General features: G+C 32.8%; 1 protein-coding gene across 4 annotated transcripts; it reads left to right on the forward strand.

The window, feature by feature from the left end:
- The first annotated feature begins 2,395 nt into the window (after positions 1-2,395).
- On the forward strand, positions 2,396-18,402 carry LOC126705556 (uncharacterized). 4 transcript variants are annotated; one of them, XR_007648314.1, is made up of 4 exons: positions 2,396-2,567; positions 3,280-3,583; positions 3,728-3,775; positions 18,159-18,402. XR_007648314.1 is itself a non-coding variant. In XM_050404610.1 (3 exons), the coding sequence occupies exon 2, from the start codon at positions 3,294-3,296 to the stop codon at positions 3,564-3,566; it is 273 nt and encodes a 90-aa protein (XP_050260567.1). In that variant the 5' UTR covers positions 2,396-2,567; positions 3,280-3,293; the 3' UTR covers positions 3,567-3,583; positions 18,159-18,402. The 4 variants fall into 4 exon arrangements, 2 of the variants coding, with proteins under 2 accessions (XP_050260567.1, XP_050260566.1); XR_007648313.1 differs by lacking the exon at positions 18,159-18,402 and adding an exon at positions 6,319-6,562; XM_050404610.1 differs by lacking the exon at positions 3,728-3,775.
- The last annotated feature ends 8,787 nt before the right edge of the window (positions 18,403-27,189 follow it).

Here is a 27,189-nt window from a genome sequence, read left to right on the forward strand (position 1 = left end):
TTGTATCAAAGTAAAATATTTCTTAAAATGGTTCTTAGAATGGTAAAACATGTTGCGTTACACATCATCCAATGTGACAAATGTTTTTTTTTTTTTCTCAAAAAAGTGACGAATGTTTTATGATTCTATGAAAATAAAACATTTGTCACGATACACAACATCCTTAATCCAACATGACAAGATAAATAACCTATATATAGAAGGATTACATTGGCATCTCAATGTATACCCACTAAGCTCTAAGCCGAATACTAAAATGTTTGTGATTTAAACCGAGCCCCCCCCAACATAACCTGACAATTTGTCTAGTGCTACTTCTTTCTTTGCTAATGGTGTTTGCCAATTAGAGTCATACCATGTGATCAACAATGATAGCTCCTTAATTGGGCATTCGAAATGAGTTAGGGGGAGAGGGGGGAGGGGGCATTCTCAACGTGTGTTAGCATAACTTTAGACACTTAACCTTGTGTTTGGATAGAGAGAGATGGGGGAAGAAAAGAGCAGGGATATTAGGTAACTACTTGTACATGTTGTACTCCTCTCCCCCATCTCCCTCCATTCCAAACATTTAGGGATGTGTTAACTTTGACGATCAACTTAAAATTTGCTTCAAGTAGAGATGAGTGCAGAAACAATGGTAAATTGGTATTAAGCAAAACACTTCAAATATTCTAATTGCATCTCTTGTTGGATGATTGCAAACAATCATTATCCACCCTCAACAAGTAGCGTTTCTCAGGTCATCACGAAATTGAACTCTTGCACTGATCTTCAAGCAAAAATGGCCAATTTGCAAGAGAAGACTTTGTAATCAACTATAACATCTAAAGGGTGTTTGTATTTTGTTTAGTAACAATAGCGCTGGCATCACATGTTCTACTCTCAAAATTTTTTTTCTCTATTAGTGTTATTTATTAAATTCATTTTCTTTAAAAAAAAATAAAAATAATATATGGATGCATGTTATACCAAGCAAGAATATACCAGCACATGTACTCAAACCTGACCTTGGAGAAAGTATCTTCTAAGCCCGTTTTATAGAATGGGTTACTCACAAGCAAGTGAATTCCACATTTGTAGGTCGCATACTTGTGAGATGCCCGTTCCATGAGCTAGCATATAGGATAATTTTCATTACCCTTATGGCTGGACCAATCATTCTAAGATATAAGGTCATCAACTCCCAAGAAATAGGGGACAAAGTTTATAAACATGACACCAAATAGAATGTAAGTGATCTATTGTCATATACTCATATGGACTTTTTGATGATTTACCAAATTTTATATAAGAAAATCCTTATACCAAAAATAATTCCATTGCTTCATATCCATAAACTATTGCCTCAAAAAGTAAAGCACTTATACATGGAGTTACGACATAAAAAGTGAAAGAGAAAATAATCAGTAGAAAATTATCTTGTAGAGTAGTAAAGCCAAGTGAATCAAATAGTCTAGAATGGCATCATATAGTAGTGATAAGATTGAATGTATTAGTCAAGAGCCTTATAGCTCAAATGACTAGTATTTTTAATGAAGACATCAAAGTTTTAAATTTCTCTCTTCTATTGTAACTATCGAATTATTAAAAAAAGATAGAATGTATTAGTTTTTGGTTAGGATATAATATGCGTATGTTGCATGTAGGGCATAAGTCTAAAAATGTTGCAAGTAGGTATTAATCAATGTGAAACTTTATTAGTTAAAGTTAACTTCCTAGGGTTTCTAACAAGGGTTTAAATCTTCCCCTCATTATAACTATCGAGTTTACGAACAAAAAATAAAATCCAATTTAATACTTTTATCTAATATCAATATTTTGTACATAACATGAATTTTATTCACAAAGCTTCTTAAAAAAAAAGATTTATTAAATGTTTTATGTACTAAAATAGTAATATAATTAAATTTAATCCTAAAAAAATCAGATTTAAGAAGAATAAATGTATAATATATAATGAAGAACAAAGTTTTCACCATTGGTCAGAAGAATTTTCCTCCAAACTAGTTTAGAGACAAATTTTTTCCTCTAATAATGTGTTTATAACTATGTTTTATTATTTATTTATTTTTATGTTATATAATTAAAAATAAATAAGAAGACGAAAAAAAAAAAAAAAAAAACTTGTTACCAATTTAGCAAGAGCAATGCTAAATACACTAAAAAATAAGAAGAGAAATTGATTACATTTTTGTTGTCAATGTATTGGTTCTTATCTAAATCTACCATTATGTCAAAATTTTTTTTTTTGAATTCATAGAATTACTCATTTACCAAAAATAAGCAATACATTCCCAGAAATTCACAAACCCCAGAGGCAAGGCTATTTCAGACATTTCAACCAGCTGAATACAATCATAAATTCATATGGTAAATAGAGATGCCAAATCTGGACCGTTGGATGAAATCAGGTGGTATACTGTACATTACGAACTCCATTTACAATCGCTCTCTGACCTCTGTAGTCTGTATCTGTTTTTTGTTGTTTGGTGTAGCGTTGTTCGAGCTTTCTTCGCTAAGCAGTGATAGTGAACCCCTCTCTCTCTCTCTCTCTCTCTCTCATCAAGGTAACAATCACTCATTCATTCCTTTTGTTCGATCGTGTTTGGTGTTTTCCGATTGGGTATTCATAGAGCAAAACATTACAAGTACAATTTAGATTTAAAGGGGTTTTTCGTTTGTGTGTGGTGTTGGTTATTGTATGAGATGATTGGACTTTTTCTAATGTTTTAAGATATTCATTTGCTTGTCATTCCGATTTGGTTAAAGGGACATGGAATTAGAAATAAATGGTTAGATTATTTTTATATGGAAAAATTTTACATGGGTCCCGTTTGATTTCCCCAAAAATGGGTTTTTTTGTTTGGTTGCTGGGAAAAAAATGTAATTAGAGAAGAATATGAACATGGGTTCTGTTTGTTTTTCTTGTATTTTTTTTTTGGTGGATTGGATTTTCCGGGAAATGGGAATTTTTTCTTTCTTGGATTTTTGGGGAAATAGGAGTACAAATGAAAGAGCAGAATTGTTTTTATGACTAAGTTTTTATGCCCAAGAAAAATTGACAGGTTTTGAGAAAGTTTTATATTGAGGCACAAGGGACCTAGATTCTTATTGTTGGAAAAATGTTTCTTTCTTCAGTTTTGTTTTGATGGAAATTCTTTGTGGGTTTAAAGTTTTTTCATAAAATAAAAAAGGAAAAATTTTAGAGTGTGTAATGTTATAAATCATAATTGGGGGTGTTTGGGGGAAATGGCGTTTCTAATGTTTTGTTCTTTGCAGTTCCTGTGTAGCAAATGGCAATGAGGAAATTCTACAGCGAGATCAAGGGCCTGAAGGTGAAGGAGGTGCCTGAACATGTGAAGCCGATGCTTTCCACCAACTATTTGAAGAATGCATTTCAGAGATGGCTGGACAACTACCATGCCAAGTACATTCAAACCAGCTCCGTTGAGCCGCTCTTCCATGTCTGCTATGGTGGAATGATCTTTTCCTACCTGGTTGCACTCCCTGAGGAACGCCGCCACCTTAAGCACCAGGAGCATGCCAAGGAGCATGGAGGGCACTGATGATCAATTTATTGCAGGTGCTTACTCAAATGAGTAATTATGGGGTTTATTTTATTTTTATATTTTTTTCCTGATAGATATATGCGATTTTTGATTGAAGGCAAGTATTAAATCATTGATACTTAATTTTTGGGTTTTGCTGGTGTTTGTGTCTATTTTAGGAGTACTGTGATGTTTCGTTGCTTTTATCATTGGATATTATTGACGAGGTATAATGATATTGGATGAATGCATGTTTTTAGTAGAAATGTTTGATTTTTGTATTTTGTTTTATTGGTGGTTTTTGAATTTGTGAATGTGGATTTTGTGAGCTTGTAGAGAATTGCATTTGGTGGTGTTGTAGCTGGATTGTAAATGCATGTTGGATATGATTGTCAATAATTGATTAATGACAAATTTAAATGGGTGATGGCATATATATACACACCTTTAGGGCCTGTTACTTGGGTTGTCATCATACCATTTGGACAAATGAGGGAGAAGCTTCTTAGGACATAAGTTTGATCTATTTAAGCTTTAAATTCAAGAAGAAATGCCAAATATATTCTCACGTGTCCCATGTTTAGTTTCTAGGTGGAGAAGAGTCCATTTTAGATTCTTTGCTTTAGTTGACAGATTTTGATCCTGCAAGTGAATTCTGTTTCCAAAGCATTATGTTAGTGTTAGAGCCTCTAGATTTGGGCACTACTTACAATGAGAAAGGAATGAACATAAAAGGGCAAAGAAATGAGGAGAAAAAAGATAATAGTTTACTATTCCTTGTTTGCTTATGCAAGAAAAAATGGACAGAGTTTGACAAAGTACTGAAGTAATCGTGAATTACTTGTTATTTTGCTGCCCAAGATGAGTTATAGACGGAGAGCAATGGTAGTGTGTAAGGATTTCACAATATCAAAAGAAAGGGAGAGCTGTTCTTAGAAAAGAAAAAAGTTGGTCTGCAAATGCGATGTGAATAATGTTTCTAATACTTAGAGAACTTGTTAAAATTGACATTTAAGTTTGCAATATTAGCATGCTGAAGACAGCCTCAGGTCTTTTCTCTTTCCCCTCGCCAAGCTAGGTTTAGTGTACACTGGACCTTATGTAGACTATTTCAATGAGTTATAGCCTTCTTCTTTTCCCCTGCTAAGCTAGGTTTAGTGCACTCTGGACCTTACCCAGACTATTACAATGAGCTATAGCTCAATTGGCACTTACTTCTCCCATAATAATGGGATGGAGGGTGAGGTTGTGGGTTCAAGACCCACTGTACGTGTGTAATTTATCAGTAAAAAGAAGAAGGAAATGTGTTGTAATTTATAAGAAGCTAGTTAGAGAAAGTGTTTTGTCTTTTGGTTACGGTTGGTAACTATCCTTGGAAATCCCTTTTTTAGATGTCAATTATCCCCAAATATTATTTATCTTGGATTTCTCAAAGATTCAATAACACTTTAGTGATATTCTATGTTGTTTCTTATTTACAGCTCAAAGCAATTGTTTTGATTGTGGATTACAATTCCATTAAGCCTTTAGTACTTGGTTCAATGACCTTGTGTGTGTGTGTGTGCGCGCGCGTGTTTGTTGAATTCCCTTATGTTTCCATTTCCGGTATTTTCTTTGTTCGATTTATATTTAACTCAGTTCATTCCTTTTGTTAGGGGTGTGGGTAAATGCTGGTTGTCAGTTTAAGTACATACGACTTGCTGTCAATTGGCATTGAGGATGATCTGAAGCTTAAGGCTCACCAAAGCAAGGGTTTTTGGAATTTAGTGCTAGGGTGAGGGTGGGATTGTGTGGGCCCCAATCAAGCCTAGCTGAGCCAAGTGTTTGGCTCATGGGCTTAGCTTATATAATAGATTAGTGTTTTCAAGCTCCACTTGAGTTTTAATTAAGTTGCTTGAAATTTTCTCTCAATGAGCTGTCTGGTTTTGATTTAGTATTCCAGAAGTCAATAGTGGAAAAGATGTTATGATGTGCAGTTGATAGCATCATCATGTGAGAGGTCGTGTTATATTTGTTTGTCATCACTTTATGGCAGCTTTTTGGTGAGAAAATGCTTATATTTATTTGGCAGAGGATGTGTATTACTGCTAGAAGAGTACTTCGTTGTTATAACATACTAAACTTAAAATTTTTTCATACCCCTAGGGGCAGCATAATCAGCTAGGGACCTTGCCTCTTGTAGTGTGGAGTCACTAGTTCGAATATCCCCTTCTCCCTCCCCTTTTGGCCAAATCTTGTTCTTGAGCCTTATTTGATTTTGAAGAAGTGATTTTAGCTTGGTCATTTACTAAATTAGAAGCTTGTCATAAAGAAAGTCCTAGTGGCATTCAGCACCTCAGTTTTTTATGCAGCTCTAAGATTAATTTTGTGCCTTGATTGAATTTTTAAATATCTTGTTAGTGCTCCATTGATCAAAAGAGAGAAGTTAAGACTTGTAGGGATGTTGACTATTATGGTTGTGATACATCTTTAAAGATGTATCACATGTCTATATCATTTGAAATTTCAGTGTAAAAAGAATCTGTTGAAAATCTGTATTTGTAGATGCATGTTCAACAAATAAATTTTGATAAAACCAAAGAGGTCTATGATATGCAACAATAGAAATATGTCTCCATTAGTCATTATAATCAAATGAACAACTAACTTGGTTTTCATGCCTTTTACTTTACTGTCACAGAAATCATTCTTATTTCAGTTCTTTCACTCATGTTTTGTTTGGCTTGTTACAATGCGTGCACTTAATACTTTTTGTTTCTTCTATGTGCAGGTTCCCCAGTCTTGGTTGGGAGACCTTTGAAATGCTTATCGTTCTTTGGTTTTGATATCTGGAAATTGTTAACAGAGAAATACTGTTCTTAATTGCATGGCAGCATTAAGCACAATAAGATCCACATGAACGATGCTTACAGTACTTTATTATTTTAGTTGGATTGTTGAAAAAAATGTGTATCAGGGGAATTATGCTTTGTTACTTTATTTGCTTTGATTGCTGAGTCCTGTTGATTAGATGATATTGTCTTGTTGCTTCTATTGTTCCTTGTTTTATGTGGGGTTTTTAAAACATTCTGCGAAAACTTATATTTTGGATTTTGGTACTAAGTGGTGATTTGGAGGTAAGAAGTATTTACGGGTATGGTAGTTCAGTCAACAAGACGCCAAACAGGTAGTAAAATTGTTAGAGAAAGTATCAATGAAAAGCAAAAAATAGGTAGTGATGTTTCTGAGTTACGTTGAGTGCTAGAAATTGAGTATAACTAATGTGTAGCTTTCTCATCTTTCGGCCTTACTCTGGTGTCTGCTCTATTATGGCAAAGAATGGGAGTGCTATTGGCCTTATTATATTCGTATACATGTATCTTTATAAAAAAGAATAAGAATTTCATAGAAAAAGTACCAAAGTACAATCTTAATTCACGGGATATATCATATATGTTCGATTAAAATATCTCCCAAAAATATTAGTATAAATAAAGATAACTCTCCATTCTCAAACTCAAACTAGCTGCTTTGTGGTCAGGTCATTTCTCTTTCTGCAAATGCACTGCATTGACCATAAATGAATGTCTTTCCAAATTTTGGGGTTCTCTCTGGGGAAAGAGAACAGAAATCTAAAATACATTTTAGTCCCTTCAGCTTTGATTGTGGTGTCTTTGTGTTGTGGTCTATGGAGTATGGAGATTCAAACGTTAGGATTGCTATATCGTTCGTTCAATATGCTTCGTAATTTACAATTAACTCCCTAAATATTCTAACTGTGATAAATTTGATCCTCCCTAGTTTTAATTTACCATAAAATTCTATAAGATAAATCCTCTATATAATTAACATTATGAATATGTCCAGAATTTTTTTTTTAATTTATTAAATTAATTTATTTTATAATTCGATAATTAGATGAGGGATTTATATCCTTTAGACGTAAGTTTGTGTCTCTGGCAGGTTTTCTGTTTGTTTCTAGCCCTGAGACGTCGTTGGACACAAGCCTAGTGCCATGAGATCTTCCCTTAAAATCTGCGATTTAAAAAAAAAAAAAAATTCTAAGTTTTTAAAACAATTTTTTTTTTCCGTTAAACTCACATGCCATTACCAAAACTGTACGCAACAGTTGGAAAAACAAATTAAAAGAATATAAAAAATGTTACATGTAAGTTTGTTTGTTTATTTTTTAATAACTTATGTGGCATGATTTTTTTAAAGTTTTAATTAGTGGAATAATAATATGGCATCATTTGAACCATTTATTTTAAAATGAAATGTCTAGATTAAAATAACTCTAAATGGTAAATTTTCTTAAAAACTCTAGACTCTAGAGGATTTGAATCCTTAAATATGGGGTATTTGAATCATGTATGTATTTTTTGGAAACATCAAAGAGGTGCTAACATGTTGAGTTACAAGAGACTTAGAAACATGTCAAGAGCTCTATGGTCTACTTATTCTCATGAGAAAATTAATGATGGTTAGAATTCCCTCTTACTTGTTAAAATAAAAAATAAAAAGATTCTTATATATATATATAATTTTTTTTTTTTGAGGGGGAAGGTTCTTATATGTTAATAAGCCATTCCCTTCAAAATTCTACGGTAATAATTTATATATATGTGTGGATCTGTTTCTCCCTTTTTGGCTTTTGCCAAGCTTTACCTTTTAAGTGGGAGTGGGTATAGTAATCTTTCTTTTTCATTCCTTAATAAAAATTTATTATAGACATTTTCCCCCGAAACTATCCTAGGATAAGACAAAAATGGTGAGAGAACGGCGAAAAAAAAAAAAAAAGTAGAAGAAGAAGAAGAAGAAGGAAAATTGAGATGTCAAAACAAGCTTCTCTTACATAATTTCCATGAGGCTTCTCTATGGTCAACTCCCCTTTAGAGAATGGATGCCTTCAGTTCCTGCACGTCTCAAAAAGTTGGGGAAAAAAAAAAAAAAAAAAAAAAAAAGCAAAAACAAAAGGAACGAAGAAAATGACACCAAAATAGGACCGGTCTTTCAAGCTAAAGCTAACCATTTAGAGAAGTATTTCATTTTCCACTTACCAAAATAGACATTTAACTTTTAATTTAATGAACATTGAACAATATAAAATCATCTTCTTGTAAATTTAAAGGCCATTTCATAGGCTGCATAGTAATATATATATATATATATATATATAGAAGTAAAAATGGGCAAACTAGATTCAAGATATTTCAAAATTGACAAACTTGGTCTCTAAAAACAACTTAGTCTCTAAACACTGCTAGGCCTGTTAGTCTCTTTTCTCAACTGTTTTAGAAACCAAGTTAGGTTTAGGGACTAAATTAGTCAATTTTGAAATGTTTTAAACCTGATTGATATTAGCTCAAAACTAAAAGTATGTTATTGAAATTTACCTTTTTTTGATGCTCATTTCTGAAGACTTGAACCCCAGCTTTTACCACCCACACCTTATAAGCACTTATACTTGTGGAGTGACCATTACACCAAGTCACCAAGGTGTGTGGTAGTTACTGAAATTTACATTTATTAATTTATTACATGCCAAAAAACCAGGTAATACGGAATTAATGAACAAATCTAGCCTTTTCCTTGTTTGAGTTGTGAATTCCACTAGAATTTGTGCCAAAGAAAACTTTGGCAACGAGACAAAAATATTGTCCTAGCAGACAAATTGGGAGGAAGGAAACTTTTGCATGAGAACGCTATTTCCGAAAAGGCAAAATTAGTCAATTCCCAAAGACCGAATGGCGCTATAGAAATTTTAGTGTAATTTTCCTGTTGGGTTCTTAAAATATTACTTTAAAACAAGCTCTTATACTTCTTTAGGCATATGTATTAGGAACTTTTGGCAATAATTAATTTCTAAGTGTATTTCCTTTGCGGTGTTCTTTGTCAACTTTACTTAATTTAATAGTTTCTCAAAAAGAAAAACTTTACTTAATTTAATGCTTTGGCTCCTCCCAAGCCCACGTGGTTCCCATTTAAGCTAAGGAAAATGAGTTCCAGCTGAGCTATCTAAACAATTTCCATACGATATAATATCACTAGAAAATTCTAGTCAGGAGCAACACTTTCTGAGCTTTTGGGACTAGTGTTCGTAAACATTTTCCAAGAGATGGGAAATTGATCTTACTTTTGAAATTGAGGGAGCCTGGTGGTTTTGGCATATTGGGAACTGTCTCATCAGTGTTTTTTCCCTGCATCTTACATCAGGCCAACGATTTCAAGAGATCCATCAAATGGAAATTTACATACCAGTTATGATTTATGAATGCTTCCTATATTTAGTTGATAATCTAAATTAAATGGTATTACAAGTACAAAATTCGTAATATCCACTACTCTTGTAAACTCTTTTTAAGTGTCTAAAATTCCTGTAGTTAATGTGAACATGACAAATAACTTTTATATGTTCAATAGTATAGTAGGAACTAAGAAATTTCAAATTAATTACTTAGATGCATTTAGTAATATTTTGTTCTAACATTACCTGACCTCTTCCTTGAATCTTCTCAACAATTTCATTCTTCCAGGTATGCAACTTTTAAGCTATATATATAATGTATTACCTACTCATTCTTCTTCAACAAACCCTAAACTCAGAGCAATATCACTTAGTAGAAAGAAACTTGAAATATACATCCTTTTTCTCAATTAAAAAAAAAAAATGTTCTTTTCTAAGAAAACTCTCTTCAACATTGCAAAGGTGGTGATACTTGTGTTCTTGATTTTTAATTTTATCACCACACCTATTGAGGCTGCTAGGCCTAGGCCTTTGCATGACATGAAGCCAACACTTGCTGCAAACAAGGCACGATTTCTACAAAATCAAGAAACACTTCCTATTTCTAGCCCTAACCCCTGCACTTACATCCCCACACCTGGTAAGGGACATTGCCATTAATGAGAAAATGGAGCTTTTCTCCTTTGTTTCACATGTAAATTTCACCATTTACCAGCATTCAGAATAGTAGTATTAGGATACAAAAATATCCTTGCAAAGTCGGCGGAGAGAGGAAGAAAATTTACTATGTCACTAGTGTTCCACCTTTGCATGGGATAAACGCTACTTGACTAGTTTGGAAAGTTTTTGTGACCCATTGTCGCCTACAAATTCAAAGATTTTGTGGCCTCTCTTCGTCGTTTTTATTTATAACACTTATGTATGTTATTGTAAAAAGTCTTGTAATTTAGTAATATTGATTAGTTTCATTCATGAGGAAGATCAAGGTTCATATCCTCCCTCTTTACTATGTGTAATAGTTTACAAATAAAAAAAAAGTTTACTACTATGTTGGTAAAATTCTTCCTATCTTACTTAAAAAAAAAATGATTTAATCTTCTCCATTTACTTTAAAGTGTAAAATTTTAGTCATTAATGAATTTAATGGCATCCATGGTAAGTTTTAGTTATAGTTCAACGGTAACGATATTTTTTACAGTGTCCCATGTTTATGATTCGAACCCTATACCTACTCCCTTCCCTCTATCTATTTATCAAATAATAAGAAGGCATGCATGACATTATTTCATTTAAAGTCTTATCTCATTAAAAAAGAATATATTATTGATAATTGATTTAAAATGACATGACTTTATATACATTTTCAATTTCGTGGAAAACTAAATCATTACCCTTAACTTCGTCCGCCCAATCCATGTTCATTTGTATGACATCTTTGGCACCTGACACACTAATAATGGATATCCACCTTAGGAACACCATTCATCTTAAAGAAGCTATTTGTCCAACATACAAGCTTAGTCTTTCGTGGTAAGATCCTATTTGTCCAATCACTAGGATGATCACTCTGCGGTATTAGCATAATTATAAAAGGGTTTTACTAACGTATGCCTAAGGACATATATTAGTAAACCATTCTAGAAAATTTTTTATGAAAAAATAAAAAAGTAGCAAACTAATTTTACAATTTTTGCAATTTTTTATAAAAAGTTTTTTTATTATGACCGGACCCATTATAAAATTAAAAAAAAAAAAAAAGTAAAAAAACCAGTAAATGTTCACTATAGCAGCTGACACTCACTTTTTTGATAGGAGAATTATTGATTTACATTTAATGTTTATGTAAATGGTACACATTTGCACGAAAAGTGTCCAATAATAGACATTGTTCAGTAAATGTTTACAATATTATATACATTTCCTTCTTAATATTTGCACACAAGAAATGAATACAAATGAATCAGCAGAATTCAGGAATGTTTGCATATGAGAAATGTTCAATGTTCCGCTTCATCGCCCCATCACCAAAGATCCCAATCCCCCACAACCACAACCACAAGACCATAACCTTACCTCTTGCTGCATTCTTCTTCACTCACACTATCATCGACCAACCACCAAAACGTGAACCAGAACACAACATCAACATCACCAATAACACCTCATACTAGACCAAAAATTTTCACAGACTTTGCTCCAAAGACTGCAATGTCGATGAGGCGCTTTGCCTTCTAGACCGCCTCAGCCTCCGTGGATACCAACCAGACTCTCTCAACATCAACACCATCATTCACGCACTCTGCCACTCTAACCACTTCTCTGAAGCCCACCACTGCCTACAACTAGAAGTCTTATTTTGTTTTAAATACACAATGACAAGTGGTAGTTGATTTTAATCTCCACATTTTATTTAGTTAGTGTGTGATATGACAGTTTCTCATTAAAATAAAATGAGATTCCAGTTAAAAAAGTATTGAAGGTAAGCTAAACCTTATGTTAAGTTACAAGCTACTAAGAAACATGTCAAGAGTTTTATGGTCTACTTATTCTCATGGGAATATTAACGAGGGTTCTAATTCCCTCACACTTATTAAAAAAAGAAAAGAAAAAAGAAAAAAGAAAAGATTGTGATATGTTAATAAGCCATTCCCTTCAAACTTCTAAGTTAATAGTTTAGATAAATGTGTGTGGATCAGTGTTTTCTTTTTTGGTTATTGCCATGCTTTACCCTTTAAGTGGGTATAGTAATATTTATTTTTCATTTTTTAATAAATATATTATAGACATTTTTCTTCGGAACTATCCTAGCATAAGACACAAAAGGTGAGAGAACGGCGGAAAGAAAAGAAAAAAAAAAAGGAAAATTGAGATGTCAAATAAAGTTTCTCTCACATAATTTCCATGAGGCTTCTCAATTGTCAACTCCCTTTAGAAAATGGATGCCTTCAGTTCAGTTCCTGCACGTCTCAAAAAGTTAGGGGGGAAAAAAAAACAAAAGGAGAGAGGAAGATGTAACCAAAATAGGACGAGTCTTTCAAGCTAAAGATGGCCATTTAGAGAAATATTTCATTTTTCACTTACCAAAATAGACATTTAACTTTTAATTTAATGAACATTGAACATTATAAACTCATCTTCATGTAAATTTAAAGGCTAGGTGCATAGTTATTATATATATATATATATATATATATCGGTAAAAAGGTACAATTCAGATTCAAGATATTTAAAAATTGACCAATTTAATTTTAATTTCTAAAAACAACTAGTCTCTAAACGCTGTTAGGTTTGTTAGTTCATTTTCTCAACTATCTTAGAAACCAAGTTGGGTTTAGAGACAAAATTGGTCAGTTTTGAAATATCTTAAACTTGATCAACATTAACTCAAAGGTGAAAGTATGTTAATGAAATTTACCTTTAATAATTTACTACATGCCAAAAAACCAGGTAATGCGGAATTAATAAACAAATCTAGCTTTAGCTTTTTCCTTGTTTGAGTTGTGAATTCCACTAGAATTTGTACCAAAGAAAACTTTGGCAAGGAGACAAAAATATTGTCCTAGCAGACAAAAGTGGGAGGAAGGAAACTTTTGCATGAGAACGCTATTTTCGAAGAGACAAAATTAGTCTATTCCCAAAGAACGAATGGCGCTATAGAAATTTAGTGTAATTTTCCTGTTGGGTTCTTAAAATATTACTTTAAAACAAGCTCTTACACTTCTTCTTCTTCTTCTCCTCTTTTTTTTTTTTTTTTTTTTTTTTTTTTTTTTTTTTTTAGAAATTTAGTGTAATTTTCCTGTTGGGTTCTTAAAATATTACTTTAAAACAAGCTCTTACACTTCTTCTTCTTCTTCTTCTCCTCTCTCTTTTTTTTTTTTTTTTTTTTTTTTAATTTTTTTTTTATTTCATGAGAAACAGCTCTTATACTTCTTTAGAACTTTTGGCCTTAATTAGGGTCCATTTGGTATGTGTGTTTAAATAATAATTTTCAGTTTTTTTGGAAATATGTGTGGGTAAAAAATGTATAAAAATATACTATGTAATATTGTTTAAAAACTGAAAATATTTAAAATGATGTATCAAACAGCCCCTTAATTCCTTAATTTCTAAAAGTGTATTTCCTTTGTGGTGTTCTTTGTCAACTTTACTTAATTTAATGCTTTGGCTTCTCCCAAGCCCACGTGTTTATTCCCATTTAAGCTAAGGAAAATGAGTTCCAGCTGAGTTGTCTAAACAATTTCCATATGATATAATATCACTAGAAAATTATAGTCATGACATAACACTTTCCGAGCTTTTGGGACTTGTGTTCGTAAACATTTTCCAAGAGACGGGAAATTGATCTAACTTTCGAAATTGAGGGAGCTTGGTGGTTCTGGCATATTGGGAACTGTCTCATCAGCGTTTTTCCCAGCATCTTTCTTCAAGCCAATGATTTCAAGAGATCCATCAAATGGAAATTTACATACCAGTTACAGTATGATTTATGAATGCTTCCTATATTTAGTTGATAATCTAATTTAAATGGTATTACAAGTACAAAATTAATAAGATCCACTACTTGTAAACTCTTTTTAAGTGTCTAAAATTCATGTGATTAATGGGAACATGACAAATAACTTTTATATGTTCAATTGTATAGTAGGAATTAAGAAATTTCAAATTAATTGCTTAGATGCATTTAGTAATATTTTATTCCAACATTACTTGACCTCTTCCTTGAATCTTCTCAACAATTTCATTCTTTCACGTATGCAACTTTTAAGCTATATATATAATATTACCTACTCATTCTTTTTCAACAAATCCTAAACTCTGAGCCAACATCATTTTCTCAATTAAAAAAAAAAATGTTCTTTTCTAAGAAAACTCTCTTCAACACTGCAAAGGTGGTGATACTTGTGTTCTTGATTTTTAATTTTATCACCACACCTATTGAGGCTGCTAGGCCTAGGCCTAGGCCTTTGCATGACATGAAGCCAACACTTGCTGCAAACAAGGCACGATTTCTACAAAATCAAGGAACAATTCCTATTTCTAGCCCTAACCCCTGCACTTACATCCCCACACCTGGTAAGGGACATTGCCATTAATGAGCAAATGGAGCTTTTCTCCTTTGTTTCACATGTAAATTCCACCATTTACCAGCGTTCAGAATAGTAGTATTAGGATACAAAAATGTCCTTGCAAAGTCCGCGGAGAGAGGAAGAAAATTTACTGTCACTAGTGTTCCACCTTTGCATGGGATAAACGCTACTTGATTAGTTTGGAAAGTTTGTTGTGACCCATTGTCGCCTACAAATTCAAATTTTTTTTGGTCTCTCTTCGTCGTTTTTATTTATAACACTTATGTATGTTATTGTAAAAAGCCTTGTAATTCATTGATATTGATTAGTTTCATTCATGAGGAAGATCAAGGTTCAAATCCTCCCTCTTTACTATGTGTAATAGTTTATAAATAAAAAAAAGTTTACTACTATGTTGGGAAAATTCTTCCTATCTTACTTAAAAAAAAATGATTTTATCTTCTCCATTTACTTTAAAGTGTAAAATTTTAGTCATTAATGAATTTAAAGGCATGCATGGTCAGTTCAAGTTATAGTTTAGTGGTAATGATATTTTTTTTACAGTGCCCTGTGTTTATGATTCGAACCCTATACCTACTCCTTTCCCCCTATCTATCTATCAAATAATAAGAAGGCATGCATGTCATTATTTCATTTAAAGTCTTATCTCATTAAGAAAGAATATATTATTGATAATTGATTTAAAATGACATTACATTATATACACGTTCAATTTCGTGGAAAACTAAATCATCACCCTTAACTTCAGTTGCCCAATCCACGCTCATTTGTTTGACATCTTTGGCAGTTAGACACACTAACAATGGATATCCACCTTAGGAACACCATTCATCTGAAAAAAGCTATTTGTCCAGCATATAAACTTAGTCATTCATTGTAAGATCCTACTTGTCCAATTACCGGGACGATCACTCTCCGATATTAGCATAATTATAAAAGGGTTTTATTAACGTATGTCTTAGGTATATGTTAGTAAACCATGTAAGTTTGATCTATTTAAGCTTTAAATTCAAGAAGAAATGCCAAATATATTCTCACGTGTCCCATGTATAGTTTCTAGGTGGAGAAGAGTCCATTTTAGATTCTTTGCTTTAGTTGACAAATTTTGATCCTGCAAGTGAATTCTGTTTCCAAAGCATTATGTTAGTGTTAGAGCCTCTAGATTTGGGCACTACTTACAATGAGAAAGGAATGAACATAAAAGGGCAAAGAAATGAGGAGAAAAAAGATAATAGTTTACTATTCCTTGTTTGCTTATGCAAGAAAAAATGGACAGATTTTACAAAGTACTGAAGTAATCGTGAATTACTTGTTATTTTGCTGCCCAAGATGAGTTATAGACAAAGAGCAATGGTAGCGTGTTAGGATTTCCCTATATCAAAAGAAAGGGAGAGCTGTTCTTAGAAAAGAAAAAAGTTGGTCTGCAAAGGCGATGTGAATAATGTTTCTACTACTTAGAGAACTTGTTAAAATTGACATTTAAGTTTGCAATATTAGCATGCTGAAGACAACCTGCTCAGGTCTTTTCTCTTTCCCCTCGCCAAGCTAGGTTTAGTGCACACTGGACCTTACGTAGACTATTTCAATGAGTTATAGCCTTCTTCGTTTCCCCTGCTAAGCTAGGTTTAGTGCACTCTGGACCTTACCCAGACTATTACAATGAGCTATAGCTCAATTGGCACTTCCTTCTCCCATAATAATGGGATGGAGGGTGAGGTTGTGGGTTCAAGACCCACTGTACGTGTGTAATTTATCAGTAAAAAGAAGGAAATGTGTTGTAATTTATAAGAAGCTAGTTAGAGAAAGTGTTTTGTCTTTTGGTTACGGTTGGTAACTATCCTTGGAAATCCCTTTTTTAGATGTCAATTACCCCCAAATATTATTTATCTTGGATTTCTCAAAGATTCAATAACACTTTAGTGATATTCTATATTGTTTCTTATTTACAACTCAAAGCAATTGTTTTGATTGTGGATTACAATTCCATTAAGCCTTTAGTACTTGGTTCAATGACGTTGTGTGTGTGTGTGTGTGCGCGCGTGTTTGTTGAATTCTCTTATGTTTCCACTTCTGGTATTTTCTTTGTCTTTGATTTATATTTAACTCAGTTCATTCCTTTTGTTAGGGGTGTGGGTAAATGCTGGTTGTCAGTTTAAGTACATACGACTTGCTGTCAATTGGCATTGAGGATGATCTGAAGCTTAAGGCTCACCAAAGCAAGGGTTTTTGGAATTTAGTGCTAGGGTGAGGGTGGGACTGTGTGGGCCCCAATCAAGCCTAGCTGAGCCAAGTGTTTGGCTCATGGGCTTAGCTTATATAATAGATTAGTGTCTTCAAGCTCCACTTGAGTTTTAATTAAGTCTAGATATTCTTGTTTAAACTTGGCTTTGCCACTGCTGAGCAATCTCTAGATAATTTAATTAAGTTGCTTGAAATTTTCTCTAGTCCTCAATGAGCTGTCTGGTTTTGATTTAGTATTCCAGAAGTCATAGTGGAAAAGATGTTATGATGTGCAGTTGATAGCATCATCATGTGAGAGGTCGTGTTATATTTGTTTGTCATCACTTTATGGCAGCTTTTTGGTGAGAAAATGCTTATATTTATTTGACAGAGGATGTGTATTACTGCTAGAAGAGTTCTTCGTTGTTATAACATACTAAACTTAAAAAATTTTCATACCCCTAGGGGCAGCATAATCAGCTAGGGACCTTGCCTCTTGTAGTGTGGAGTCACTAGTTCGAATATCCCCTTCTCCCTCCCCTTTTGGCCAAATCTTGTTCTTGAGCCTTATTTGATTTTGAAGAAGTGATTTTGGCTTGGTCATTTACAAAATTAGAAGCTTGTCATAAAGAAAGTCCTAGGCATTCAGCACCTCAGTTTTTTATGCAGCTCTAAGATTAATTTTGTGCCTTGATTGAATTTTTAAATATCTTGTTAGTGCTCCATTGATCAAAAGAGAGAAGTTAAGACTCGTAGGGATGTTGACTATTATGGTTGTGATAGATCTTTATCTGAAACATGTCTATATCATTTGAAATTTCGGTGTAAAAAGAATGTGTAGAAAATCTGTATTTGTAGATGCATGTTCAACAAATAAATTTTGATAAAACCAAAGAGGTCTATGATATGCAACAATAGAAATATGTCTCCATTAGTCATTATAATCAAACTAACTTGGTTTTCATGCCTTTTACTTTACTGTCACAGAAATCATTCTTATTTCAGTTCTTTCACTCATGTTTTGTTTGGCTTGTTACAATGCGTGTACTTAATACTTTTTGTTTCTTCTATGTGCAGGTTCCCCAGTCTTGGTTGGGAGACCATTGAAATGCTTATCGTTCTTTGGTTTTGATATCTGGAAATTGTTAACAGAGAAATACTGTTCTTAATTGCATGGCAGCATTAAGCACAATAAGATCCACATGAATGATGTTTACAGTACTTTATTATTTTAGTTGGATTGTTGAAAAAAATGTGTATCAGGGGAATTATGCTTTGTTACTTTATTTGTTTTGATTGCTGAGTCCTGTTGATTAGATGATATTGTCTTGTTGCTTCTATTGTTACTTGTTTTTATGTGGGGTTTTTAAAACATTCTGCCAAAATCTTATATTTTGGATTTTGGTACTAAGTGGTGATTTGGAGGTAAGAAGTATTTACGGGTATGGCAGTTCAGTCAACAAGACGCTAAACAGGTAGTAAAATTGTTAGAGAAAGTATCAATGAAAAGCAAAAAATATGTAGTAATGTTACTGAGTTACGTTGAGTGCTAGAAATTGAGTATAACTAATGTGTAGCTTTCTCATCTTTCGGCCTTATTCTGGTGTCTGCTCTATTATGGCAAAGAATTGGAGTGCTATTGGCCTCATTATATTCGTATGCATGCTTTTTTTTTTTTTTTTTTTTTTTTTTTTTTTTTTTTTTTTTTTAAAAGAATAGGAATTTCATAGAAAAAAGTACCAAAGTACAATCTTAATTCACGGGATATATCATATATGTTCGATAAAAAGACCCCCCAAAAATATTAGTGTAATTAAGATAACTCTCCATTCTCAAACTCAAACGAGCTGCTTTGTGGTCAGGTCATTTCTTTTTTCGCAAATGCACTGCATTGATCATAAATGAATGTCTTTCTAAATTTTGGGGTTCTCTCCGGGGAAAGAGAACAGAAATCTAAAATACATCTTAGGCCCTTCAGCTTTGATTGTGGTGTCTTTGGTCGTGGTCTATGGGGTATGGAGATTCAAACGTTAGGATTGCTGTATGAGAGATGCTATATCTACAATATTTTTACAACAAATCACAAGTGGTTAGTTGTTAATGGTTCAAATTTGAAACTAATACTAAGATTACTTTTTTGCTCTAACAATAACAATAAGTAATAACCTGTCACTTAGGATTTGTTGTAAAAATGTTATAGACATATCATTTCTCTTGCTATATCGTTCATTCAATATGCTTCGTAATTTACAATTAACTCCCTAAATATTCTAACTGTGATAAATTTGATACTCCCTAGTTTTAATTTACCATAAAATCCTATAAGATAAATCCTCTAAATAATAAACATTATGAATATGTGCAGAAATTTTTTTAAATTTATTTTATAATTCGATAATTAAATGAGGGATTTAGATCCTTTAGACGTAAGTTTGTGTCTCTGACAGGTTTTCCATTTGTTTCTAGCCCCGAGACGTCTTTGGACACAAGCCTAGTGCCATGAGATCTTCCCTTCAAATCTGCGATTTAAAAAAAAAAAAAAAAATTTTAAGTTTTTAAAACAAATTAAAAGAATAAAAAAAAGGTTACATGTAAATTTGTTTTTTTTTTTTTTAATAACTGATGTGGCACGATTGTTTTAAAGTTTTAATTAGTGGAATAATAATATGGCATCATTTGAACCATTTATTTTAAAATAAAATGTCTAGATTAAAATAACTCTAAATGGTAAATTTTCCTAAAAATTCTAGAAACTAGAGAATTTGAATCCTTAAATAATGGGTATTTGAATCATGCATGTCTTTTTTGGAAACATCAAAGAGGTGCCAACATGTTGAGTTACAAGATACTTAGAAACATGTCAAAAGCTTTATGATCTACTTATTCTCATGGAAAAATTAATGATGGTTAGAATTCCCTCTTGTTAAAATAAAAAATAAAGAATTCTTATATATATATATATATATATATATATTTTTTTTTTTTGAGGGGGAAGGTTCTTATATGTTAATAAGCCATTCCCTTCAAAATTCTACGGTAATAATTTATAGTAATCTTTCTTTTTCATTCTTTAATAAAAATTTATTATAGACATTTTCCCCCGAAACTATCCTAGCATAAGACACAAAAGGTGAGAGAACGGCGGAAAGAAAAGGGAAAAAAAAAAAGAAGAAGGAAAATTGAGATGTCAAAACAAACTTCTCTTACATAATTTCCCTGAGGCTTCTCTATGGTCAACTCCCTTTAGAGAATGGATGCCTTCAGTTCCTGGTTCCTGCACGTCTCAAAAAATTGGGGGAAAAAAAAAAAGAAGAAGAAAGGAACGAAGAAAATGTCACCAAAATAGGACCAGTCTTTCAAGCTAAAGCTGACCATTTAGAGAAATATTTCATTTTCCACTTACCAAAATAGACATTTAACTTTTAATTTAATGAACATTGAACATTATAAAATCATCTTCTTGTAAATTTAAAGGCTATTTCATAGGCTGCATAGTAATTTTTATATATATATATATAGAGAGAGAGAGAGAGGTAAAAATGTGCAAACTAGGTTCAAGATATTTCAAAATTAAACAACTTGGTCCCTAAAAACAACTTAGTCTCTAAACACTGCTAGGTCTGTTAGTCTCTTTTCTCAACCGTCTTAGAAACCAAGTTGGTTTAAGGACTAAATTAATCAATTTTGAAATTTTTTTTTTTGGTTAAATTTTTTGAAATATTTTAAACCTGATTGATATTAACTCAAAGCTAAAAGTATGTTACTGAAATTTACCTTTATTAATTTATTACATGCCAAAAAACCAGGTAATACGGAATTAATAAACAAATCTAGCTTTTTCCTTGTTTGAGTAGTGAATTCCACTAGAATTTGTACCAAAGAAAACTTTGGCAAGGAGACAAAAAATATTGTCCTAGCAGACAAAGGGGGAGGAAGGACACTTTTGCATGAGAACGCTATTTCCGAAAAGGCAAAATTAGTCTATTCCCAAAGAACGAATAGCGCTATATATTTTAGTGTAATTGTCCTGTGGCGTTCTCTAGGCATATGTATTAGGAACTTTTGGCATTATTTAATTTCTAAAAGTGTATTTCCTTTGCGTGTTCTTTGTCAACTTTACTTAATTGAATGCTCTGGCTTCTCCCAAGCCCACGCGGTTCCCAGTTAAGCTAAGGACAATGAGTTCCAGCTGAGCTATCTAAACAATTTCCATATGATACAATATCACTAGAAAATTATAGTCATGAGTATCACTTTCTGAGCTTTTGGGACTAGTGTTCGTAAACATTTTCCAAGAGATGGGAAATTGATCTTACTTTTGAAATTGAGGGAGCCTGGTGGTTTTGGCATATTGGGAACTGTCTCATCAGTGTTTTTTCCCTGCATCTTACTTCAAGCCAACGATTTCAAGAGATCCATCAAATGGAAATTTACATACCAGTTATGATTTATGAATGCTTCCTATATTTAGTTGATAATCTAATTTAAATGGTATTACAAGTACAAAATTCGTAAGATCCACTATTTGTAAACTCTTTTTAAGTGTCTAAAATTCCTGTAATTAATGTGAACATGACAAATAACTTTTATATGTTCAATTGTATAGTAGGAAGTAGGAACTAATAAATTTCAAATTAATTGCTTAGATGCATTTAGTAATAATTTATTCCAACATTACCTGACCTCTTCCTTGAATCTTCTCAACAATTTTATTCTAGCTTCCAGGTATGCAACTTTTAAGCTATATATATAATGTATTACTTACTCATTCTTCTTCATCAAACCCTAGACTCTGAGCCATATCACTTAGTAAAAAGAAACTTGAAATATACATCATTTTTCTCGATTGAAAAAAAAAAAAATGTTCTTTTCTAAGAAAACTCTCTTCAACACTGCAAAGGTGGTGATACTTGTGTTCTTGATTTTTAATTTTATCACCACACCTATTGAGGCTGCTAGGCCTAGGCCTAGGCCTTTGCATGACATGAAGCCAACACTTGTTGCAAACAAGGCACGATTTCTACAAAATCAAGAAACACTTCCTATTTCTAGCCCTAACCCCTGCACTTACATCCCCGAACCTGGTAAGGGACATTGCCATTAATGAGCAAATGGAGCTTTTCTCCTTTTTTTTCACATGTAAATTCCACCATTTACCAGCATTCAGAACAGTAGTATTAGGATACAAAAATGTCCTTGCAAAGTCGGCGGAGAGAGGAAGAAAATTTACAATGTCACTAGTGTCCCACCTTTGCATGGGATAAACGCTACTTGACTAGTTTGGAAAGTTTTTTGTGACCCATTGTCACCTACAAATTCAAAGTTTTTGTGGCCTCTCTTCGTCTTTTTATTTATAACACTTATGTACGTTACTGTAAAAAGTCTTGTAATTCAGTGATATTGATTAGTTTCATTCATGAGGAAGATCAAGGTTCAAATCTTCCCTCTTTACTATGTGTAATAGTTTATAAATAAATAAAAGTTTACACTATATATGTTGGGAAAATTCTTCCTATTTTCTTTTTTTTATAAAATGATTTTATCTTCTCCATTTACTTTGAAGTGTAATATTTTAGTCATTAATGAATTTAAAGGCATGCATGGTAGGTTCAAGTTATAGTTCAGCAGTTACGATAATTTTTACAGTGTCCCATGTTTATGATTCGAACCCTATTCCTACTCCCTTCCCCCTATCTATCTATCAAATAATAAGAAGGCATGCATGGCATTATTTCATTTAAAGTCTTATCTCATTAAAAAGGAATATATTATTGATAATTGATTTAATATGACATGAAATTATATACACTTTCAATTTTGTGGAAAACTAAATCATCACCCTTAACTTCATCCGCCCAATCCATGCTCATTTGTTTGACATCTTTGGCACTCGACACACTAACAATGGATATCCACCTTAAGAACACCATTCATCCCAAAGAAGCTATTTGTCCAACATACAAACTTAGTCGTTCGTTGTAAGATCCTACTTGTCCAATCACCGGGACGATCACTCTCCGGTATTAGCATAATTATAAAAGGGTTTTACTAATGTATGCCCAAGGGTATATGTTAGTAAACCATTTTAAGAAGTTTTTATGGAAAAATAAAAAAGTAACAAACTAATTTGACAGTTTTTTCAATTTTTCATAAAAAGTTTCTTATTATGAATGATTAATGTATGCCCTTAGAACCCATTATAAAATCTAAAAAGAAGTAAAAAGAGCGGTAAATGTTTACTATAGCAGCTGACGCTCACTTTTTTGATAGGACAATTATTGATTTACATTTAATGTTTATGTAAATGGTACACATTTCTATGAAAAGTGTCCAATAATATACACTATTAAGCAAATGTTTACAATATTATATACATTTCCTTATTAATATTTGAATACAAGAAATGAATACAAATTGATGGGGGTATTAAGGCCCAAGACACGTCATACAAAGGAAACTGACGACGCCTATAGGACCGTTGGTCCCTCAGGCGTGGACGGAAGGACTAGGACGATTATATAAAAAGTGACGAGGCCACGCTGGGCCCCGACGGGAAAAATGGCCGATGAACATACAGAAGGTCGACAAGAAGACCAAGAGCTTACGGGTCTAGCATGCCTCATGAAAATCCATATAAGGAAATATCTTGTTACTCACACATGATCTATTACAGATTCATATCTCTCTCGTATGGAAAGACACCTCGTAATCTCGGAAACCTTAGTACCAGATCTTTTCCATAAGGAAAAATCCCCACTCTCAAGGGATCTGGATTTACTACTTACTAATATATAAGCGCCAGACCTCCTCTTTCACAGGTATGTAGAAAATCCCTAGCTCTCTCACTAAAGAGTTGTTAGAGATTTCTCATTCACTAACTTGACCTTTGGAGGGTTTTCAGCCAGTACCACACTGGTACCTTTTGTTTGGTCCTTTGTTCTTATTTACAGGTACCCATTGAAGTGACTTGGAGCTTACGACTCACTGACAATTGTCACACATCATCACAAATGAATCAGCAGAATTCAGGAATGTTTATATATGAGGAATGTTTACATATGAGAAATGTTCAATGTTCCGCTTCATCGCCCCATCACCAAAGATCCCAATCCCCCACAACCACAAGACCATAACCTTACCTCTTGTTGCATTCTTCTTCAATCACACAATAATCGACCAACCACCAAAACATGAACTAGAACACAACATTAGCATCACCAACAACACCTCATACTAAACCAAAAATTTTCACAGACTTTGCTCCAAAGATCGCAATGTCGATGAGGCGCTTCGCCTTCTGGACCGCCTCAACCTCCGTGGATACCAATCATACTCTCTCAACATCAACACCATCATTCACGCACTCTGCCACTCTAACCACTTCTCCGAAGCCCACCACCACCTTCTACTCTTCATATCTTCTCATTGTGTGCTCGACGAGCGTACCTGCAATGTTCTTATTGCTAGGTTACTCGATTCTCGAACCCCATATACCACATTGCATGTTATTCTTCGTTTGATTCATGTTAAGCCTAAGTTTGTCCCTTCTTTGGCTAATTATAACCATTTGATGAATCAGTTTTGCTCGTTACAACGACGGCTTGATGAAGCTCATAGGTTGTTTTTCGATATGAAGAGTAGAGGGCATTGTCCAAATGTTGTTTCTTATACTACTTTGATTAATGGGTATTGTAGATCACAAAAATCTCTAAAGGGTCTAAATCCTTAAATAAGGGGTATTTGAATCGGGAATGTCTTCTTTGAAAACACCAAGAGGTGCAAATATGTTGAGGATTTTGGCTTACCTTTAGTACTTTTTTAACTAAAAGTCTCCTTTTGTTTTAAATACACAATGACAAGTGATAGTAAATTTTAATCTCCACATTTTATTTAGTTAGTGGGTAATGTGGCAGTTTCTCATTAAAATAAAATGAGATTTCAGTTAAAAAAAGTATTGGAGGTAAGCTAAACCTTATGTTAAGTTACAAGATACTCCCTCCATCCTAGTTTATTTGTCCTCTATTCCATTTTGGGATGTCCCAAAATATTGTCTTGTTTCTAAAAATAAAAGTCATTAATTTACTAATGTTTCTAATATACCCCTACTTTATTTTCAAAACTATTTGAAAAAAAAACTAACAAATATTTAAAAAGTCAATCTAATAGAGGCACCTTTTTAGTTGCTCTATTTAGAATAACTCTTTAAAAAAAAAAACTAATAAATTTATTTAAGGGTAGTTTTGTAATTTTATACATTTTTATAAGGCAGACAAGACAATAAATGATGTTTTCTTAAAAAGTTTGACTTTTCAAATAGGATAAACAAATTGGGACAGGAGTACTTAGAAACATGTTAAAAGTTTTATGGTCTACTTATTCTCATGAGAATATTAATGAGGGTTATAATTCCCTCTCACTTATTTAAAAAAAGAAAAGAAAAGAAAAGATTGAGATATACTAACTCCGCAGCTTGAACCCTTCTCCCCCTAGACCCCCAAGCACTTTATGCATAGGAGGGGTGTCAATTCAGGTAGAAGGCCTTTGATGCTATGCTTTTCCCTTTAAGTGGGTATAGTAATATTTATTTTTCATTCTTTAATAAATATATTATAGACATTTTTCTTCGAAACTATCCTAGCATAAGACACAAAAGGTGAGAGAACGGCGGAAAGAAAAAAAGAAAAAAATGAAAATTGAGATGTCAAAACAAGTTTCTATCACATAATTTCCATGAGGCTTCTCAATTGTCAACTCCCTTTAGAAAACGGATGCCTTCAGTTCAGTTCCTGCACGTCTCAAAAAGTTGGGGGAAAAAAAAAAAAAAAAAAAACCAAAAGGAGAGTAGAAGATGTAACCGAAATAGGATTTCAAGCTAAAGCTGACCATTTAGAGAAATATTTCATTTTTCACTTGCCAAAATAGACATTTAACTTTTAATTTAATGAACATTGAACATTATAAACTCATCTTCATGTAAATTTAAAGGCTAATTCATAGGTGCATAGTTATTATATATATATATATATATATATATATATATATAAATCGGTAAAAAGGTACAATTCAGGTTCGAGATATTTAAAAATTGACCAATTTGGTCTCTAAAAATATCTTAGTCTCTAAACGCTGTTAGGTCTGTTAGTTCATTTTCTCAACTATCTTAGAAACCAAGTTGGGTTTAGGGACTAAATTGGTTAGTTTTGAAATGTCTTAAACCTGATCGACATTAACTCAAAGCCGAAAGTATGTTAATGAAATTTACCTTTATTAATTTACTACATGCCAAAAAACCAGGTAATGCGGAATTAATAAACAAATCTAGCTTTAGCTTTTTCCTTGTTTGAGTTGTGAATTCCACTAGAATTTGTACCAAAGAAAACTTTGGCAAGGAGACAAAAATATTGTCCTTGCAGACAAAGTGGGAGGAAGGAAACTTTTGCATGAGAACGCTATTTCCGAAAAGACAAAATTAGTCTATTCCCAAAGAACGAATGGCGCTATAGAAATTTAGTGTAATTTTCCTGTTGGGATATCACTAGAAAATTATAGTCATAACCTTACACTTTCCACGCTTTTGGGACTTGTGTTCGTAAACATTTTCCAAGAGACGGGAAATTGATCTTACTTTCGAAATTGAGGGAGCTTTGTGGTTTGGGCATTTTTTTTTTTTTACAAGATAGAATTCTACTCTTCTTAATTTAAGTGTATATGTGTGTGAATCTCCCTCCTGGAGACTTGAACTCCGGCCCTTACTCCCTACACCCTACAAGCACTTATACTTGTAGAGTGACCATTGCACCAAAGATGTGCGGTGATATGGTTTTGGCATATTGGGAACTGTCTCATCGGTGTTTTTTCCCTACATCTTACTTCAAGCCAATGATTTCAAGAGATCCATCCAATGAAAATTTACATACCAGTTATGGTATATGAATGCTTCCTATATTTAGTTGATAATCTAATTTAAATGGTATTACAAGTACAATATTCATAAGATCCACTACTTGTAAACTCTTTTTAAGTGTCTAAAATTCTTGTAATTAATGTGAACATGACAAATAACTTTTATATGTTCAATTGTATAGTAGGAACTATGAAATTTCAAATT

Source organism: Quercus robur, chromosome 11 (assembly GCF_932294415.1).
Source record: "Quercus robur chromosome 11, dhQueRobu3.1, whole genome shotgun sequence".
Taxonomy (NCBI): domain Eukaryota; kingdom Viridiplantae; phylum Streptophyta; class Magnoliopsida; order Fagales; family Fagaceae; genus Quercus; species Quercus robur.

Coding starts and splice junctions, on each gene's coding strand:
- LOC126705556 (XM_050404610.1), top strand. CDS start 3,294: ATGGCAATGAGGAAATTCTACAGCGAGATCAAGGGCCTGAAGGTGAAG.